The 20,629-nt window shown below is 42.5% G+C and overlaps 1 protein-coding gene across 1 annotated transcript in view; it reads left to right on the top strand.

Annotated features, from left to right (window-relative positions):
* TSPAN5 (tetraspanin 5) overlaps positions 1-20,629 on the top strand; it is a 93,972-nt gene that overhangs the window by 67,201 nt on the left and 6,142 nt on the right. Inside the window, exons 3-6 of the mRNA XM_069976787.1 lie at positions 2,578-2,724; positions 5,717-5,887; positions 18,987-19,112; positions 19,403-19,450. Of these exons, the coding sequence (XP_069832888.1) occupies positions 2,578-2,724; positions 5,717-5,887; positions 18,987-19,112; positions 19,403-19,450 (492 nt within the window). The remainder of the gene's footprint in view (positions 1-2,577; positions 2,725-5,716; positions 5,888-18,986; positions 19,113-19,402; positions 19,451-20,629) is intronic.

Genomic DNA, 20,629 nt, shown 5'->3' with positions numbered 1-20,629 from the left:
TCTTCACCATTAGGAATGCCCCCAGGCAGGATTTCACCTATTCATCACTTGTCTGAACACTGCACATGTGCTGAATCGTTAAGGCCCATGTGCAGTGTTCAGACAAGTGATGAATAGGAGAAATCCTGCCTGGGGGCATTTCTAATGGTGAAGAGGGCAAGGTTGTTTTTTTTACAACAATAACTGCATCACCTGCCGAACAGACCCCAGGACAGATCTTGGATTGAAAGCAGCTAACAGTACAAGCGGCCTCTGCCTCTTATGACTAGAACATTACCATGGCTGAATCTAACAATTATTGTTACCTTATCACAAGAATATGCATGTAAGGAGGGGGAGATGGGGTAATCATGAACTGTGCTGGAGGCACTGTTGCAAATTTATTTCCAACAGGGATTGTGATCGCAAGCTGGCCACTAGGGGTCTCCCATCACTGCGCATGTATACAGCTGCTGCACATCCACATTCAGTAGCAAAGAATCCTGGGGATGCTTGCATTGTATGGTCAGCTCTCCTGTCACACAGAACCAAAACCTTTGTAACCACAAAGTAACATTATACCAAATAAATTGTTGCATTACAAAGAGCATTGTCTCCTGGTAAGCATGCAGAGTTAATAATATAATTAGACTAAGTTGATTGATACACAACCTGCATGATGAACAGGTGTCTTTCCTTGCACGAGCGTGCAAAGGACTGGGACTTCCTGTGCTTGGTCTCTTTTTTTTAATTTTTTTTAAAAAGGCAGAGGGGCAGCAAATTCCACAGTTCGGCTGTATGTATAACGCTGTTGTAGGCCCCACCCCCTTCATGATGTCATTGGCATCTAGGCCTCGCCCCCTCTGGTCCGGCTATGTCTCTAGGTCAGCCCACTCTGATGACGCTGTGCAGGGGACAGGGCCTAGATGCCAATGATGTAATTGATGGTGCGCGACCTACAGCATCGATGTGGGCAGAGATATGGGCCACGACTGCCATTAAGCCCTGCCCCTATGGCACTGTCCACCAACAATAACATGCAAGAAATCCTTTATACGGTAAGATATGAAATGTTTAGAATATAAGGTTAAGAAGAATGCTGAGAACTCCTTAGGGTATGTTCACACTGAGTAAAGTAGGTGAAATTCCTCGGAGGAATCCTGCCTGTATCAGTGTTTTATTGCCCGTCTATGAGAGAGCGCGTGCTCCTCCGCTGCCACCGCTCTCCGCTGTTCCGCTGCGGAATTCCACCTAATTTACTCAGTGTGAACATACCCTTATATAGAAAGGGGGTGACAATATCACTTTAATTTCAGGAGACCCTCCATGATTGTGTTTCTCAGGTACTATGCCCCTCCTTAGTATTCATGGTTACATCATTTCGCTTCTGCAAACATTCTTTTTTTTTTTTATCTCTCTAGATTTTCTGTATTTATTCAGCGCTAGCGTGAGGCTTCTCTTCTCAGAGCTGTCCTGTAAACTAACAAGATTCTAGGCTAAAAATATTTTCTTCGTCACTTTCTCCTTCATGTGTTTAAGTATTTATGGAACTGTCAGAGCGGCGGACTTCTTTTTTTAAAGACATTAAATTGTGAATATAGTTTTGGCTGAGTGCACTTTTCTGAATTTAGACTGCGGGGAAGTAATGAGGTGTGAGCGAAAGACACGGATCTTTAGTAGTTTACACACTTAGCATTTACTATCCAACAATCATTGATATTCAAGATGACTGGTGCAACCATTGTCAGCACAGAACCAGGATCCTTTTGTCCATCATATTGATCATGGTATTTTCTTATTATTTTTTTTTTTTTTTGGGTACCAGGTTGTAGGCCCAGTGTCCTATAGTGAAGGACAATGTATGTGTTAGAGGCTAGATGAGGGGTTAATTTTGCACTATATTGTAAAGTTGCTTTACTATGTGTAAAGTTTTGAACCTAATCCACAGTGTGGGCCTTGATATGACAGCCATCTTGAATTATCCAGCCCCCAAGTTTACACTTACATAAGTTCAGGACATGCATCTTTGATGAGAAATTTAAAGGGGTACTCTGGCGAAAATCTTTTTCTTTCAAATCAACTGGTTTCAGAAAGTTATATAAATTTGTAATTTACTTCTATTTAAAAATTTCAAGTCTTCCAGTACTTATCAGCAGCTGTATATCCTGCAGGAAGTGGTTTATTCTTTCTAGTCTGACATAGTGCTCTCTGCTGCCACCTCTGTCCATGTCAGGAACTGTGCAGAGCAGTAGACGTTTTCTATAGGGATTCGCTACTTATCTGGACAGTTCCTGACATGGACAGAGGTGGCAGCAGAGAGCACTTCGTCAGACTGGAAAGAATACACAACTCCCTGCAGAGCATACAACAGCTGATAAGTACTGGAAGACTGGATATTTTTAAATAGAAGTAAATTACAAATTTATATAACTTTCTGAAACCAGTTGATTTGAAAGAAAAAGATTTTCACCGGAGTACCCCTTTTATTTGATGTTGCTGATGTTCTCAATTTTGCTATGGGGCCCTGTGATTTCTTTATACATCTCTGGTGTAAATCAGTCTGAAATGGGTCTTCTGTCTGTCTTTTTTCCTCTGCAGGGCGTGCTCTCCAATATCTCCTCCATTACTGACCTCGGAGGGTTTGATCCTGTTTGGCTCTTCCTGGTAGTGGGTGGAGTGATGTTTATCCTTGGTTTTGCTGGTTGCATTGGAGCGCTCCGGGAAAATACTTTCCTCCTGAAATTTGTAAGTATATTTTGAAGCCACCATATTAGATATATGGAAAGTATTCAATTGAAAAAGAGAAACTATACACACAGTAAGCTAAAATTTTTAACTTTTTATTTAACAGACAACAGCATAACCCTATTTTATTTAGGTTACAGATGAGGCTTTTGTGTCATGGTCATATATATATATATATATATATCACTTAAAATGTTACTGTCAGCACGCGGGCCCTACCTGAGGTGTTGACAGTGTGCTGTAACTGGCAGTCCCCTAGTGAGCATGTTACCTTTTGGTAATTTGTCCATGGAGTGGATTATGTGCAATCTCCGGTCTCCTACTGTAATGAAGAGTCAATGAGGAGTTGTGCCTCAACGTTGTGCCTTACTTTAGCATGCCTCACCACTGCTTCCTCCTCCCTCTTCTTCATGAATAATCTCTGCTGCCCTGCCTCCTGCTCAGTCAGATGTCAATCAGTATCTGCCAACAGAGGGCTGATCTGCAATCAAATATAGTTGAATCCCCTAGCTGTGGTTTAGGGCTAAATAACACGTCTACAGATCATCAACGGTTCTTTCTTTGGTTTGATTCCCCTGATAGAAAATTAAATATAGTTTTTAAAAAAATGTCTGTTAGTTTAAATTTGTTTTTAATACAATTATTTAAAAAATAAATATATAGTTTATTTTTTTTATTTTTCTCATCATTGTATTAAAAAAAACTAAAGTAGTTTGGTCCTGATTGAAAATTCTTTGCCCTTTGAAAAAATCATGTAATAATGAGAAAAAATAAATAACTATATTTCATTTCCATCAGGGCAATTGAACCAAAGAAAGATTTTGTTGCTGGTCTTCTACACATGTGATTTAACCCTAGACCACAGCTCCAACGCAGTCTGGGAAATTCAACTATATCTGATTACAGATCAGTCCTCTGTTGGCAGATGCTCACTGACAGCTGACTGAGTGAGTAGGAGGTCGGGCAGCAGAGATTATTTATTTACTGTCTTTTTTAAGTAAATAACGGCTGTTAATTTCAGTCTTCAATGATTTCCATTGAAGTCTATGGAAACAAAGTCCCTTAATTCACACAATGCATAGAATAACGGCTGCCATATTAATTTTCTAAACATTTATTGGCAGCCGTTATTTTAAGTTGTTCACACACAGATTTTTTTTTTGCCCATCCTTTTACAGTCTCTTCAACAAAATTTAACAAACATTCAAAAATAGCCACACCCAAAAGGGTGTTGAAATTCATTCATTGAATAGCGGCCGCAGAGAACCTGTCAGTTCACACAATAGAGTGTGTGGCTCCGGCCGCACGCTTCATTGTGGGCAGTGGTGAATTGGTCATGGGTGCGCCCACATCCGAATTCACTAGAGGGAAGATCGTCCGGCCGGTACTGCCGGCCATAGTGTGCAAATGGCCTAAAATTGTAAATGATTCTTTATTTATTGACCTTTGAATTCCTGTGTGCAGCCCATGAGACCCATCAGTAGGCATAAAGAGCCTGCCTTTCCCCCAGAGTGTTCCTTTAAGTGAATAGAATGGGTTTTTTTTCCCATAAAATGCTTTGTTCCATTGCAGTTGCTATAACTCATTATTTGTAATAAATTCTCAGAAACGGATGAAATATTTCCATTCTTTTCATTTTCACTATTGAAAGCACTTGAAATAGTTTGGCAAGGAAAGCCACTATAAAATGTACTGAGATGCAAGGACGTTCTCAGTTCACCGAACCACACAATCCAATACTTACAAACAAAAGTTCATGTAATACAGCTCTATGTGTTTAGAACATCTAACTCTTCCCCGGCAATGGCATTCAGCGGAATACTGCAGCATTCTGTAATTGTTCCATTATCTGAACTCAGAACACTGCATGAATAAAACCTTACAGAGAAACTGCAGTCACAAGTGATATTAAATGAATCGTACCAGGAAAAATTCCTTTTCTTCACTCATCTCTTTCCAAACACCAGTGGAATATTTTGAGATACCTTTCCAAATCCAACACCATTTTGAGGTGAAAATACCTCTGTAATTCAAAATAATGAGCATGTTGGACGGTCTTAATCAATTTACGACCGGTATTCTACGGAACTGATAGGTTTAACTTTTGTTTTGCATGACTTTATGAAGCCAGACTTTCCCCAGTTAGCAGCTGCAGTTCTGCTTACAACTTAAAATCACACAGCACAGACAGCTGATGTACGTATCAGTAACATAAGTTGGGGAAGTGCGCCCTTTATTGTTTTGTGTAAACTTTTATAGACAAAATAAGGGGTGGTACTACTCATGCGCAGTGTATTCACATGAAATATATAAACTTTCAATACAGGCAGGGTTTCAAGTCACAAGACACATACATATCACACTCTAATATATATCATATATTACCATATATTGTTTATTTAACAATTTCTCTTTCTTGCATCTGTATTGTGGCTGCAATGTAAGTTGAAGGTTCTATGCTCATTGGCCTGCTGCCAGCATTCTTTTCCTTCTTCCAGACCATCTTTCTGTCAAATCTAGCCCTCCAGCTGTTGCAAAACTACAATTTCCATCATGCCTGGAAAGCTAAATATTTGTCTTTGGCTGTCCATGCATGATGGGGAATGTAGTTCTGCAACAGCTGGAGAGCCACAGGTTCGACACTGTTTCTTTAGAGAATGATTCAGCTTATAAGCAGCAGTGCGTTGTATACATATAGAGATGAGCGAATCGGGTTCGAGTCCATCCAAACTCGATTGTTCGGCATTTGATTAGCGGGGGCTGCTGAAGTTGGATAAAGCCCTAAGGCTATGTGGAAAACACGGATATAGTCATTGGCTGTATCCATGTTTTCCAGACAACCTTAGAGCTTTATCCAAGTTCAGCAGCCACTGCTAATCAAATGCCGAACGATTGGGTTCGGATGGACTCGAACCCGGACCCGGTTCGCTCATCTCTATATACATATCATCCATATACATAATCATAACTTTTCTTTTTACTTCCTTTACAGTTTTCTGTTTTCCTGGGAATTATTTTCTTCTTGGAGCTCACAGCCGGTGTACTAGCATTTGTCTTTAAAGACTGGATTAAGGATCAGCTGTATATATTTATCAACAGCAACATCAAAGCGTACAGAGATGATATCGACCTGCAAAACCTCATTGATTTCACACAAGAATACGTACGTAACAGTCTGGCATGCAGTTATTATACGTTAGAATACGTGTTTGTGTTGCCCAGGATATAACCATAAAAAAAAAAAATTATGATTGTGATTCAAGTGCACATGCTCTTTGGCGTCTGTTTCAAAATATTCTGCATTGAAATTAGTAGTCGTATGTATATAACACATGCAGCTGGTGTCCACACACAAAACAGAAAGGACTTTTTCGAAGTTAATTTTTGAGTTCTTTTCTGTATATTCCTTAACCCTCTCCCGCCGCTGGGCAGTAAATTAACGTTGCTGCAGCCTGTGCCTGATGCTGCAGCGACGGTAATTCACGCCGCAGGATGACACAGGCGCAGTAGCTGCGCCTGTCATCCCCAGTGGGTCCCGGCTATCAGCAATAGCCGGGGACACGCTGCAACTCTCAGCACCAGAGCCGCGCTCCGATGCTGAGAGTTAACCCTACAGATACTGCGGACCGCAGCATCCATAGGGCTCCTAACAGAGAACTCTCCCTCTACAGAGGGAGAATTCTCTGTAGAGTGTCCATCAGGGATTTGCGAAGTGATCACAGAGCCCTGATGGTAGCCATGGAAACCGGAAGCCTAAGGTTTCCGGTTTCCTGGCTACGGAGGCCGTCAGGGGGAGGAAAGGCTTGGAGCGCGGGGTGCACCTCCGTGAGCTCTGCCCCCTTCCCTCTCTCCCCTGCCGCTCATGTCTACTAGAAGGCAATGCTACACAAATGCCTTTATAGGATTTAAAAAAAAGGGAAATTATATTGTACCATTGCTCACCAAACTCCATGCACCCTATGTCAATGATGTGGAAATGATGACAGCATTGGAGAAACTTTATACTATTACCTTACATTTCAGTCCCTCCCCCACCTTTCACACTACAGTGAAATCTCTTTAACATCTCTATAATTAAAGGAGAAGTCCGGCGCTGGGGACTACTTTGTAAAAGGCAAAAATGCCGGCTGCATAGCGCTTGCGGGCACATGGAGAGGTAAGTAATGCCAGCCCTTGCCCCGGCTGCTGGGTTTTTGAGATGTCCTGGTAAAAGGCTCTTTAAATGCAGATAATGGCATATTTGGCTAATAAACCCAAATACAAAATTGCCTGGACTATTGATTTCTGCAAAAAAAAAAAACAACAAAACACAACAGTAACTCTTTAAAGGAAGCTTACCCGAGAACCCAGGTGTTTTACTTTGTGGAAAATCAAAGATATGACCCCAAACAATAGCAGATTGTTTTACCAAATTAAGTAGAGAAAAAATAATGGAAACATCATAAAAAATAAATAAATAAAAATAGTACATTGTCGCCTCTCTTCAGGCATGGATAATCAATATTCTATATCAAGCTTGTTCCATCTTTTCCATGAGCAGTGTTTTTTCTTTCTTCATAGAATAGAGCTTTATCAATGACTAATTTATATGATTTCCACCAAAAATTATCATTTTCATTTGATCTGAACTGTTTGCTGGTTCTATTATTGGGTTATTATAACTTTCCTGGGGAAAATATTTAACACTGTTTCCTCTGCTCTGCATTATCATCCTAAGAAATGACTTCATCATCTCCATGACCAATGCAGACTGGTGATTCATCCCTGAATATTAATTTCATCCGGTCTTCTATGCTCTTTCGCCCACTGTAAACCCATATATTTTTTATTTACATGTTAGTGCTGGTTTTGATTAGTTTTTTTTCTATATGTAAATCCCATCTCATTTAGCTGATTTCTTACAAACTCCTTTATACTCACTTGTTTTTGATGTCATTGCTTTGTTGTGCATTCTCTGTTTTCGAGGCATATTGTTTTAAGTTTAGTATACTTTTCCTTGGTCTAGACTTTTATGTTTTCCTTATAACCTCATTTTATTTAAACATGCAACAAATTTTACACTTTAACTTGCTAGGAACAACCAACATCATCTGCCACACTCTATTTTGGATTTCCCTCTTGGAGATTTGTAACCCTTTCCATGGTTATAGTTGATAGCAATTTTGTTTGGGGCCACGTTTTCTTACATAAAAAGTCCAAGTTGATAAACGCTGTGAACGCTTTCCCGTTTAAGGGCCGTATTACACAGTAGGATCTATAGGAGGATGTAAGGGGTGACCTGTCAGATCAGCGCTCGCTTCCTCCTTGTTCCCCACTTGCTGTCTGTGCTATTTCAGACACAGACGGCGAGCGTTGGGGTGGGGCGTGGGAAGATCCAGTAGGGGTCTGGGTGGCCCGTTGAAGTCAGTGGCTATGGGCTGGCGCTCCTATTACATGGAACGATGTGCAGCAGATCATCGCTATTGTTATCGGGATTTTTCATCCTGTTGAAAGACTGCGATCAGCTGATTGTGGTCTTTTAACAGTCGCTAATACACTAAAGTATGACCGATAATTATTTGGTGTAATAGGGCCTTAACTGGAGAATTTGTATTTTTACACTTCTCAGTATTTGTATTAGAAATGTAAATTACAAGGTAATCATTTTTTTTTTGCCCTTTCACTTGCTCTGGAAAACCCTTCTGGGAAGTCTGTGTATTCACACCTTGACTAATGTGGATAAAAAAGTAGCAACTGTATGTGGCTAAAATAGAAGCTGAAGTATCAGTGATATAGTCCTCCTACTACCTGGCTAGTGAAGGGTGAATGTTACTTAACCCTTTCACAACCATCGGTCATTGATGCATCAATGCCCAGGTCGTTTTAGGACATTAGTTTATGGGGTCATAATGATGACATAAGCTGATGTCCCTATGTCTGCCCCCTCTCCTCTGTCCCCTGCCGCTGTTACAATCTTGTGACAACGGCAGGGGAGAGAGGGGAGGGGGCAGAGCTCACGGGCGCGCCTTTCCTCCCTCCCCCCGCCGGCCTCTGTCGACAGGAAACCGGAAGCCTGAGGCTTATGGTTTCCATTGCTAACATTGGAGCTCTGCGATCACTTCACAGAGCCTCGATGGACACCGGACAGAGAATTCTCCCTCTGTAGAGGGAGAATTCTCCCTCTGTAGAGGGAGAATTCTCTGTCAGAAGCCCTAAAGATGCTGCGGTCGTGCTGACTGCAGTACCTATAGGGGTAACTCAGCACCGGAGCACGGCTCCAGTGCTGAGAGTTGCAGCGGGTCTCCAGCTATCAATGAAAGCCGGGACCCGCAGCGGATGACACAGGCGCCGTAAATTAACGTAGCTGCAGCATCAGTCATAGATTAATGTTCTACAAGTAGTAGACGTCTGTCGTAATACAGTTGTAGGCTAGGTTTACACATAGTATTTTGGTCAATATTTTTTCAAGGAAAATCAGGCATGGAACTGACGGGCAAAATTATAATGGAAAAAAGACTGACCAAAAGACTGATGGAACTAACATGTGCGAACATAGCCGTATTGTGTTTCAAGTGTAATAGTAGAGAGTAGAGCCTCTTTGTGTGCTATGGAATGGATGATTGTAATGGAATTTATTCTTCAGCTTCAAGCAGCCAACAGCCATTACTCATTTAAGGGAACCCGTCACCATGAAAATGCTATCTAAGCTATCAGCATCATGTTATAGAGCAGAAGGAGCTGAGCAGATCAATATATATATATATATATATATATATATATATATATATATTCAGCATAACTTGTAATTTATTGATTGAAATCCCTGATCATACTGGGCTAAGGAGTCCAGGGGGCGGTGTCATTAATGGACTGGACTCTTTAGGATGGAAACATCAGAAATTACAATCAATGCGTTACACGCTATACAGAATAGACACCCGTTAAGATATATATCAATCTGCTCAGTTCTTTTTGCTCTATAACAAGATGGCGATAGATTAGATAGCAATGTTTTGTTGACAGGTTACCTATAAGGAATAGCAGTTTTATTAAATCGACTGTAGCCCTTTCTGACAAGGACTTGAACCGTGTTAGCCACCCGATGGCTTGGGACTGTACTTATGTGTGGAGTGTTGTGTGTCGTACACCGTTGCACATTTGCTGCCATGTGAAGGCAGACATTCTCAAAAAGTAGTGTGCTAGTAGCCATGAGGACCCAGTGGGGTGTAGAGCAGCATCAATACGTAATGGGTGCAACCCCACACGTGGTGTGTAGATGGTCTGGGCTGTGGCAGAGAGTAGCCTCTCAGAGAGCCACCCTAGGATGAGAAATAGCTGATGGTGGAACCTGACTTTGGTGGAACTTTGGATATATATATATATATATATATATATATATATATATATATATATATATATATTTATATATTTCTTTTTTTTTTTTCTTTTTTTTTTCCAGACTCCTGAACTAGGATAGAAACCTTCCAGAGAAAGTTGTACCCTTTTTGTGAATCGAAAAATAAAAGGTTATTTGTTTATCCCCGCTGAGTTGTGCATCATTCTGTAGGGACCCCCTTACTAACGTGTATTTGGTTTTCTAGCAGGATGTAGAGGACAGACGGATGGCAAAATGACTGCAGCATGGTTTGTTTGTCTGATAAAATAGAAACATACAGAAAAAAACGAGACCCTGCTGTTTACCCCAGGCTAACTACTATGTGATGTTTCCCACTTGACCTCCCTAGAAAGATTTCCCTAGAGAGCTATTACAGTAAGAAGTAGGTGGCATATGGGGGGGGGGGGGTAAGATCAGACTACATAGAATATATAAAATCTTTAATTCCTTTAGACCTAAACTGAGCAGGTAACTACTGTAAGAATAGGTGTATTTTGTATGGATTTTCTATTTCTGGGGAAAAAAAAATAAGTAGATGATAGCCGTGTCCTGAACAGTTGTAGCATCTCCATTGGTTTTCGTTAAAGTTTAGAAGCAAGTTGCTCTTGATTGCTGGATTTCTTCCAGGTTGGAATGATGAGTTGCCTGTAAATTGCTGCGCCCGTCTTGTCGTAACAACAGCTATCTGCAGAGAAGGGAAACAGATGAAGAGCACAATTTTATCGAAGCACAAGAATAAGAGCTCGGAGTCATTCGGGGCTTCAGATAGTTACTTCCAATCATCAATCATTTTGTACCGTAATCATCTAAAACGCGGAGCATTATCTGTCAGGAAGCCGGATTTCCATCTGTTCCTCAAACTTTCCGGGCAGAAACTTTATTTTAATGTCACATAAATGTTTTGCTTCCAGTGCCTCATTGGCCATTGGCCTGGATTATACAATATATTGCTTCCATCTGCGTTGTTCAATTAAAGTATTGTTCTTCTAAAGCCCTGGTATTACTGTCCATAAAAACTATCGGGGAAAGTTCAAGTGAATTAGTGCTCGGCACATCCTTCCGGATGGACATGAGTGGACGTTACTGATATACAGGACATTATCCCATCTCCTGATCTCATCAGTGGACGTCGTACATTCAGCGTCTGATCATTGCTTCCTATCAGGCTAAATACAATGTTTTTTTAACCTGTTCAGCTCCATGGAAAACGGCATTAGCATAAAACAGCTATAAAAACCGAGTATCTTTGCCATTATTTGTTTTACAGGGTTTTTGTCCACATAAAAAAGGTAATACAAAATTGACAAGGTTTTCTGGCAAATTATTATTGACGTTGACCCAAGCCTTGGGGCGGTGGGGGTGGGGGGGAATTACATCGATCAGCAGAACATAGGAACACCACGGCCTCTTCACTGCCATAGCTAACAGAGCTGCACTCTCATCTCATGTAGCTGGTATGCTATATTATAGAGCTGTAGTACCGCTCATAGCTTCACAGACATTGGAAGGTGCTGCGTTAGGCCTCATTCGCATGTTCAGTGATTTTTAAGGACCGTCCGCTAGCCAACTCCGCGATCTGTGAAAAACAATCCGTGATTGCAATTGTTTTCACATCTGTGTCCATTTTTTACATGACCCCATGTGTTCCACATTCAGGCATAGCAGAGCTGAATGTCAGATGTAGCAGAGCTGGATGTGTCACCCCCCACATGTAGTAGAGCTGAATGTGTCACATTCTAATACCCCCGCCCCCCTTGGACAGCTGGCAACTTACCAAACACCCCCCCCCCCCCCCAAACACTGCCAGTACATACCCAACCACAACCATCTGCCTGGTATGTCACATTACCTTTCCCGGCTTCTGGAAAGCTGAATGAGCCGGTGCAGAACAAAACCAACCCGCCTGAACCGCAGACAAGTGTCGTCAGTCGTAAGTTGGGAGGCAGAGGCAAAGGCGGATCCGTGCCGCAATTCTGCTCCGAGAAATGACATGTCCTATTTTTTTGCAGTATGGATAGCGGAGGGGATCGTGGCACAGGTTGTCTAAATAGACTCATAGGGGGAGATTTATCAAGCTGGTGTAAAATGAAACTGTCTCAGTTGCCCCTAGCAACCAATCAGATTCCACCTTTAATTTTCCAAAGAGTCTGTGAGGAATGAAAAGTGGAATCTGATTGGTTACTAGGGGCAACTGAGCCAGTTTCACTTTACACCATGTTTGATAAATTTTCCCCATAGGATTCAATGGGACCAAAAAATGTTTGTGGTGGTGGGTCCTCGACTACTGACAATTTCACGGGACATGTGAATGCAGCCATAGGATGGTCATACACATTGCATAAAAGTAGGTTGATGGTTGAATGAACAATCATCTGATGAACAGTTGTTTTACAGACACAGTCATACACTTTAGTTCATAATAGACATTACAGTGTTTGGTTATCCATTAGTAATGGTCTGTAACACCGGGTGATGGATGAACGATCTTTAGGGGAATGTTTTGGGAATATTTTGAGTACAGTATATTGCTCCCAGAAAAATCACTCGTGGATGAAAGTTCTTTCTTGAATGTAATTTCTTTCGTCCAACTATCCAGCAAAAATTCCGAAATGTTGTATGCTAAAATTGTTTGCTAAATTTCCCCCCGATGAATAATTGGAGAGATTTATCAAGCATGGTGTAAAGTGAAACTGGCTCGGTTGCCCCTGGCAACCAATCAGATTCCACTTTTCATTCCTCACAGACTCTTTGGAAAATGAAAGGTGGAATCTGATTGGTTGCTAGGGGCAACTGAGCCAGTTTCACTTTACACCATGTTTAATAAACCTCCCCCAATTTGTTTTAGTTGAAAGTCAATAAAATGTGTATGGGTACCTTTAGGTATGCCCCGGTCGGGTCACAGAACGACCACTGTTTGTGAAGATCTTCCTTTGTGCTGAATTGGGATGTGGGCGCATCCCAATTCACCATAGCCAACAATGGAGCATGCAGCCGGAGCCGCACACTCCATTGTATGACTTGTCAGGCTTGTGCGGCCGCTATTCAATGACATGTCAGTTTTTCGTGCTGCCGCTAGGGATCCCAGCCGGAGTGTATACTATGGAGGACATTTATGAAGTCCAGCGTTTTTTAAGCCGGGTTTACAAATGTCCCCGCAGCTCTGGAGCTCAGGGGATTTATGTAGAGGTGCATTGCCTCTACATAAATCCAGATCGCACGGAGACTCACTGTATACCTATAGTGATTGATCTATCAGATGCAGGTAATACAGCTGAATACAACTGATGGAACATTCATTTGTTTTTTTGTTCCCCCCCCCCCTCTTCAGCCAGATCCATACGTATACTGTGAAAGTATATACAGCCATAGACCCTTACTTATGTATGTGATTTCCATTAAAATCAACATATTCCTCATTGTATATATTTGAATGCATGTTTTATGGCCTCCTCTTGTTTCTAGAAGTCCTGCAGGCCACTATTTTTCTATACAGCCAAAAACATAAAACTGCCAAGAAGAGACCCTAGTAACGTACAGTGTGTTGGCCCCCACAGAAGGCTATAGATGCTGAACACTAGAAGACTGGATATCATTTGTTAGTTCTAGCTGAATACTGTAAATTAAATGTGCAATTTAGTGTGAATTGAGCTCAGTGACTTCAACCGCACAAATAAGGATAAGATTTTAGGTAATTGTTATCAGTGGTAGAATTCCATTGAGAAGTCTCTGAAGTATCTTCAGGTATTCTTTATCAGCCAGTCTTTTGGTCTCCTACATAGATAACAGCTGTTAGGTGATAACTACTAATGGCCGCCATTACAGTGCCCATATGGCTTTCCACCCAGTTTCCCAGAATAAATAAATCAGCATTGTTACACAATATACAAGTGCAGAATTATATGCCATGGAGGGTTTATGGAAAGCTTTCGGTCAACCCTTGTGTGCACTGTAATAGCTTCCCATTAGTAGTTGTCAGCTGGCATCTGTGACTTGTGTAAGAGAACTCAGAATTCACTAAATAGATGAACTGAAGACTTTAAGAGGACAAATAAAGTATAAAAATTATATATAATATATGTAGTAGTACATAATGTACCCAACGCTGCCCGATTATAAAGTGTCAGCGTGTTAATTAGATTTGTTGTAAGGTGCCCAGGAGGCCAATCTCTGACCCCATTACCCTGACAGTTATGTACTGTGTATGCAGGCCCGGACTGGTAATCTGGCAAGGCGAGCAAATGCCTGCTGGGCTGGCCAGATTACCAGTCCGTGGGCCGCCCGGGCTGTCTAATGAAAAAAAAAAAAAAATCACCGCTGCGGCCCGCTCCTGACATGCTCCTCCAATCAAATCAACGTGGGGCAGATGCGGCCGGCCGCAGCGGCCCCTCGTTGATTGGCGGAGCACGTCAGGAGCGGGCCAGCCGGGGCGAGGTGAGCGGGCTGTGGTGGCGGGAGGGGGCTGCGGTGGCGTGTCTCCACCCCGTTGTTCCCCCCCCAAGTGCCGAGGGCCGCAGACTTGCCGCGCGCAGGCACGTCTGCAGCAACCTCCACCAGGCCCCCAGCGGTGACATCACTTCCCTGACGCGCCAATGAGGACCTGGAGGAGAGAGAGGAGAGGAGCCGCCGCGGACTGAAGATCCAGCCGAGGAAGAAGCTGCTGGGAGTGAGCTGAGGTGAGAATGTTTTGTTTTGTTTTTTAAATATTTTTTTTAACCCCTTCACATGTGGCCATGCAGGGGGGCTATTCTATATGGGAGGGCGTGCAGGAGGGAGGGCTATTCTATATAGGAGGGGGATGCAGGGGGCTATTCTATATAGGAAGGATATGCAGGGGGCTATTCTATATAGGAGGGGGATGCAGGGGGCTATTTTATATAGGAAGGGTATGCAGGGGGCTATTCTATATAGGAGGGGGATGAAGGGGGGCTATTCTATATAGGAGGGGTGCAGGAGGGGGGCTATTCTATATGGGAGGGGGATGTAGGGGGGCTATTCTATATAGGAGGGGGATGTAGGGGGGCTATTCTATATAGGAGGGGGATGTAGGGGGGCTATTCTATATAGGAGGGGGATGCAGGGGGGCTATTCTATATGGGAGGGGGTGCAGGAGGGGGGGCTATTCTATATGGGAGGGGGTGCAGGAGGGGGGGCTATTCTATATGGGAGGGGGTACAGGAGGGGGGGCTATTCTATATGGGGGGATGAAGGGGGGCTATTCTATATGGGAGGGGGTGCAGGAGGGGGGCTATTCTATATGGGAGGGGGATGTAGGGGGGCTATTTTATATAGGAGGGGGATGTAGGGGGGCTATTCTATATAGGAGGGGGATGCAGGGGGGCTATTCTATATGGGAGGGGGATGCAGGGGGGCTATTCTATATGGGGGGATGCAGGGGGGCTATTCTATATAGGAGGGGGATGCAGGGGGGCTATTCTAAATGGGAGGGGGATGCAGGGGGGCTATTCTATATGGGAGGGGGATGCAGGGGGTTATTCTATATGGAGGGATGTACAGCAGGGGGGCTATTGTATGTGGGGAGATGTGCAGCGGGGGGCTATTATATATAGAGGGATGTATAGATGAGGATGTATAGAGGAAGATGTTGCTGGAGCAAGAAGCCTAAAATGTCTGTCTGGCAGATCCCGTGGAGAGGAGTCATGGCCAGAGAAGCCTTCATGATGGCCGGAGCCAGATGGAGAAGAAAAGGAAAAGTGGCCGTCTCTTCATGCAGAGAAGACGCCTACTGTGAGTGACAGGATGTAACTGCACTATAATCTCTTATAAGGTCTGCAGAAACTTTATACAGCTGGGATCTACCTCTGTATCAGGGGTGTCACACTCTGGCCCTCCAGGTGTTGCAAAACTACAATTCCCATCATGCTTTAGCTGTCCAGTCATGATGGGATTTGTAGTTCTGTAACAGCTGGAGGGATGGAGTGTAACACCTGTGTTCTATGGTCACTGTTCTGGGAGAATATTGGTCTTTATATAGTGGCTGTTATTTGGTGCCAGTATAGTGGTATTATCCAGTCACTGTATAGTGAGGGTAGTGGGCATGGTGTGATGGTATAGTGGTATTATCCAGTCACTGTATGGTGAGGGTAGTGGGCATGGTGTGATGGTATTACTTGTATTATTGGTAATATTAGTGTTTTATATAGTGGATTGTATTCAGTCACAGTGTAGCGGTATTAGTCATTATGTGGTGATAATGGCCGTGCTCATGGTGTGGTGATATTATTTGTTACTTATATTCTGGTAGTATTGGCAATATTGGTGGGTTTGCTTAGTAACAGTATGGCAGTAACGTGTACAGTATGGAGATAATATTTGCTTACTGGTGTTATCAACTATGACAGTATTATCATGCACAGAAAATTCTTACCTATGTTACCATTATATATCCTTCAATTTTTCCTGGGGCCCTACTTATACGATAGATAGATAGATAGATAGATAGATATCCAGTAGGAAATGGCTATCTAGCAGCTTATTATGTAGCTTTGACCGCCATTATATGGAGTGCAGACATAGTCAGGATAAAAGGGATTTAAAAAATATAGTAACTTTTGTCCAAAAACAGCACCACCCCTGTCCTCAGACTGTGTATGGTTATTACAACTTGGCTCTATTCACTTCAATGGAACTGAGCTGCAATACCTCACACAAACTGAAGAAGAGTGTGGCGCTGTTTCTGGAAGAAGGTGGCCATGTTTATCTCCTATAAAGGGAATCTGTGAGGTCCATACCAGGTCTAGGGCTGTAGATCTTAGCAGACAGGAGTGAGGGAGATATCACTGACAGGACCTCTAGTCCAGTGTAAACTTTTATAATTGTCCTTTTCATTTCCAACTAAAGTTTCACAACAGCAGCCGCAGCAGCAGCACCCTATATGTCCATCAGTCAGGGCAGGAAGGGGCGGGGGCAGAAAGTGCTGCTGTGGCTCCACCTCTGTGACACTTCAGCTGGTAATGAAAAGAATGATTATAGAGGTTTACACTGGACTAAAGGTCCGGTCCCTGATCTGTACGCTGGGATCTACAGCTCTGTACCTGGTATAGACCCCACAGGTTCCCTTTAAGGGCACGTTCATACCTAATCCAATGCGGATTTGATGCTTCTGATTTAATCAGTTGAAACGAATGCATAAATATGCCGCATCAAATCCACAGCAGATCATGTTATAGCATTATTTTTAGGTGCTGATGGTGGGGTTCACATGTTTAAGGGAGTAGTGGGGGACATGGCTAAATGAAGCAGAATTTTCTACAGCGCGTATTTTACACCGCTATCCATGATATATAGGGAAGGATATGGTATGTGGGCTGCTGGGGTTTGATTGCCAGGGCTGATTTTAAGTCCCAGTCCGGCCCTGTGTGTATGTGTGTGAGAGAGAGGAGGACATGTAGTCAGACACTGACGTCATCTTTGTGAGGTAAAATCTGATCTCTAGAACCTTCTCCCCTTATTTCTATGGGTCTGTTTTCCCCATCCCTCTCCTCGTGATCTCCCACCAGGCCTGGCTGTCATATATGGGACTGTGATGCTTTTGGATCTGCACATTGATGTCTCTATAACTCTGGCTGAGGATAATCCCCTCACCTGTGCATTACTGGGGAGCTGCAGCGCTAATGATGTCACCTGTGTGTGCAAGGTAGAGATTCTCCTATTCACTTCTATGGGGCGCTCTTCCCCCTCCCCTCCTGTACATCTGGCAAGGACAGGACCTTCGCTCTAACCTGCCCAGGCACCCAATGTATCTGTGGGCCTATAGAGGACGGATGGATGGACAGACATTCATTTTTATTATATAGAGTTATACCTGTCCTCTCAAAAACCTTAGTTCATCTATTTAGTGAATTCTGAGTTATCTGAGTAATAGATGCTAGCTGAAAACTTATATATATATATATATATATATATATATATATATATATATATATAGCATTTTGGTTTAAGAGCTCACAGTTTTTCAAAAATTGTGACTTGGTTTAAGAGCATTGCTTTGGTTTAAGAGCTCCCTGTACTGGGTGGGAGGGGGAGTGGGGGAGGGGCATGGTCTGCATAGCGGGGTCTACAGCACTGTACTTTGACCCAGGAAGTCTCCCTCACCTTCCAAATCATAGCAGATCCACTTCAGACTGTGGCTTGCATCAGGGGACAGGACTGTGGAGGTAATCTCTTCATAGCTTTAACCCCTCCCTCCCCAGACAGAGAGAGTGCTGCATGTATGTGCCCACATCTGTCCTGCTCATTCCTTCATGCTCTTTGCAGTCTCTGTCAGTCCTTGTGTTTCCCATCCTCTCCATTACTGTACAGTAACTTATAATATCACATATTCTGCTGTTTCTGAATGTTTGTTTCATTTGTTTTACATGTTATTCAGAATAATAAATCATTATATTTGGGGTGTGGAACCAATTGTCTGCATTTCTATGATTTCTTATGGGAAAATTTGCTTTGTATAATAATGGATTTGGATTACAAGCACGATCCTGGAACGAATTATGCTCAGAATCCAAGGCAACACTGTGTATATATATATATATATATATATATATATATATATATATATATATATAAATTTGTCTAACTTTGCTTATGTAATAACATATTGAAAAATAAATTTTGCCCGGAGTTATCCTTTAAACTAGTTATTCCTCATTAATGCTGTGAGAATCTATTCTATTGTATGGCTTCAAGTAGAGAAGATGGTGACCCATTGAGACACTATATCAGAATGTGTATGGCTCTGTATGCCAACGTCCAGCCTGCAAAACTGAGTCCTGTATATACAACAGAATAGGAAATACTGCCATAAAAACTGAATAGATACAAGCCATAGAAAACATGATGATTTATAGTCTACTTTCTGCTTCTTCCACAGTGGCAGTGCTGTGGGGCATTTGGCGCTGATGACTGGAATCTGAATATTTACTTCAACTGCACAGATGCCAACGCTAGCCGAGAGCGCTGCGGAGTGCCATTCTCCTGCTGCACTAAGGATCCTGCTGTAGGTCACAGTTTCTTCATACGTAGGGCATCTACCATTCTTTTACACCCCTGGCTACATGGGAAAAAAAATTATACTGGGGCTATTTTTAGCATTTCATTCTTCTTATACGTGTTCTCTTATATAAGGATTCTAAACAATGCTAAAGCAGATTCTAATGCATGGTCTGACCAATGAAAACCAAGGAGGCTTTAGTTGTTTTTTGCTCCCCAGACAAGTCCCTTTAAATCATGAATTGCATTTTGTGTATTACTACATTATTGACATATTTTTATTTTTCTCACTCATAGGAAGATGTTATTAACACTCAATGTGGCTATGATGTCAGGCAGAAGTCAGTAAGTATGAGTTATTACTTACCTGCAAAAATTGGCTCTTAGCTCCCATTGACTTAGATAGGAGCGGAGCTGCACTGTGAGTTGCATCCCCTTCGATCTGATATTGATGATTTTTCCTATGGATAGGTTATATATAATTATACATAAGACAACATAGCTGTAAGACTGTTTTCTATATATGATTTTACTATATATATAAAAAAAAATAGTCATACAGTGACTAAATAATACCTCTATACAAGAAGCAAAGATATATGTATATCTCAGGCAGGTTTAAATTCAGTTATTGTAGAGTTACCAACCACATCTGCTGGAAGTTTGTTCCAAACATCTACTACTCTTTCAGTAAAGTAGTATTTTCTCATGTTGCGTTTGATCTTTCCCCCAACTAACCTCTCACTGTGTCCTCTTGTTCTTAGTTTCCTACAAATAATATCACACCACAACCACAGTTCTATTACAAAATTTGAAAAAACAGTTTTCACAGACAGTATGCCCTCCATACAGTGATAACACTACTGTACAGATTTTATTGATCATATACAACTACAATGCAGTTATGCCCAGTGATTTACAGGTGACTTAGACCCCCATACAGTAGCTAGGCCCCCATATAGTAGATCGGGGCCCCATACAGTAACTAGGCCTCTTTAAATAGTTGTTAGTTCCCCCATGTTGTAGTTAGGCCCCTCTTCAGTTGCTACCACCCCCCCCCCCCACCTTATGTAGTAGTTAGGCCCCTCTTCAGTTGCTAACACCCCCCACCACCACCTTATGTAGTAGTTAGGCCCCTCTTCAGTAGTTAATCCCCCCATTATGTAGTAGTTAGTATTTAGGCCCCTCTTTAGTTGTTAGACCCCCTTTTGTAGTCAGGCCAGATTTTTTTTTAAAATCACGCTCCACTCCCCCCAGCTAGTGTGTATGTGATCCGCTCCACGGCAGCTCTTCTCCATTCTGTGTTTTCTGTGCAGACACATAGTATAGAGATGCTTAATTCACCAGAAGTTCCCAGCTTCCTCCTCTAAAGCGATGGAAGAGAGAGCCACAGGCTCCCACTTCTGTTGCATCCCCCCTTCCAATTGTGTGCATCTTAAAGACGCATATACGGCTGCACTGATGTGGGATCCAGTGCATGTCCCCTTACCCTACAGCAGAGCTAGGTACAGACAACAGGGCCCA

Source organism: Dendropsophus ebraccatus, chromosome 7 (genome assembly GCF_027789765.1).
Source record: "Dendropsophus ebraccatus isolate aDenEbr1 chromosome 7, aDenEbr1.pat, whole genome shotgun sequence".
In the NCBI taxonomy this organism is placed as follows: Eukaryota; Metazoa; Chordata; class Amphibia; order Anura; family Hylidae; genus Dendropsophus; species Dendropsophus ebraccatus.
The sequence above is the reverse complement of the archived record's forward strand: the minus strand, read 5'-3'. Positions and strand labels throughout refer to the sequence as shown.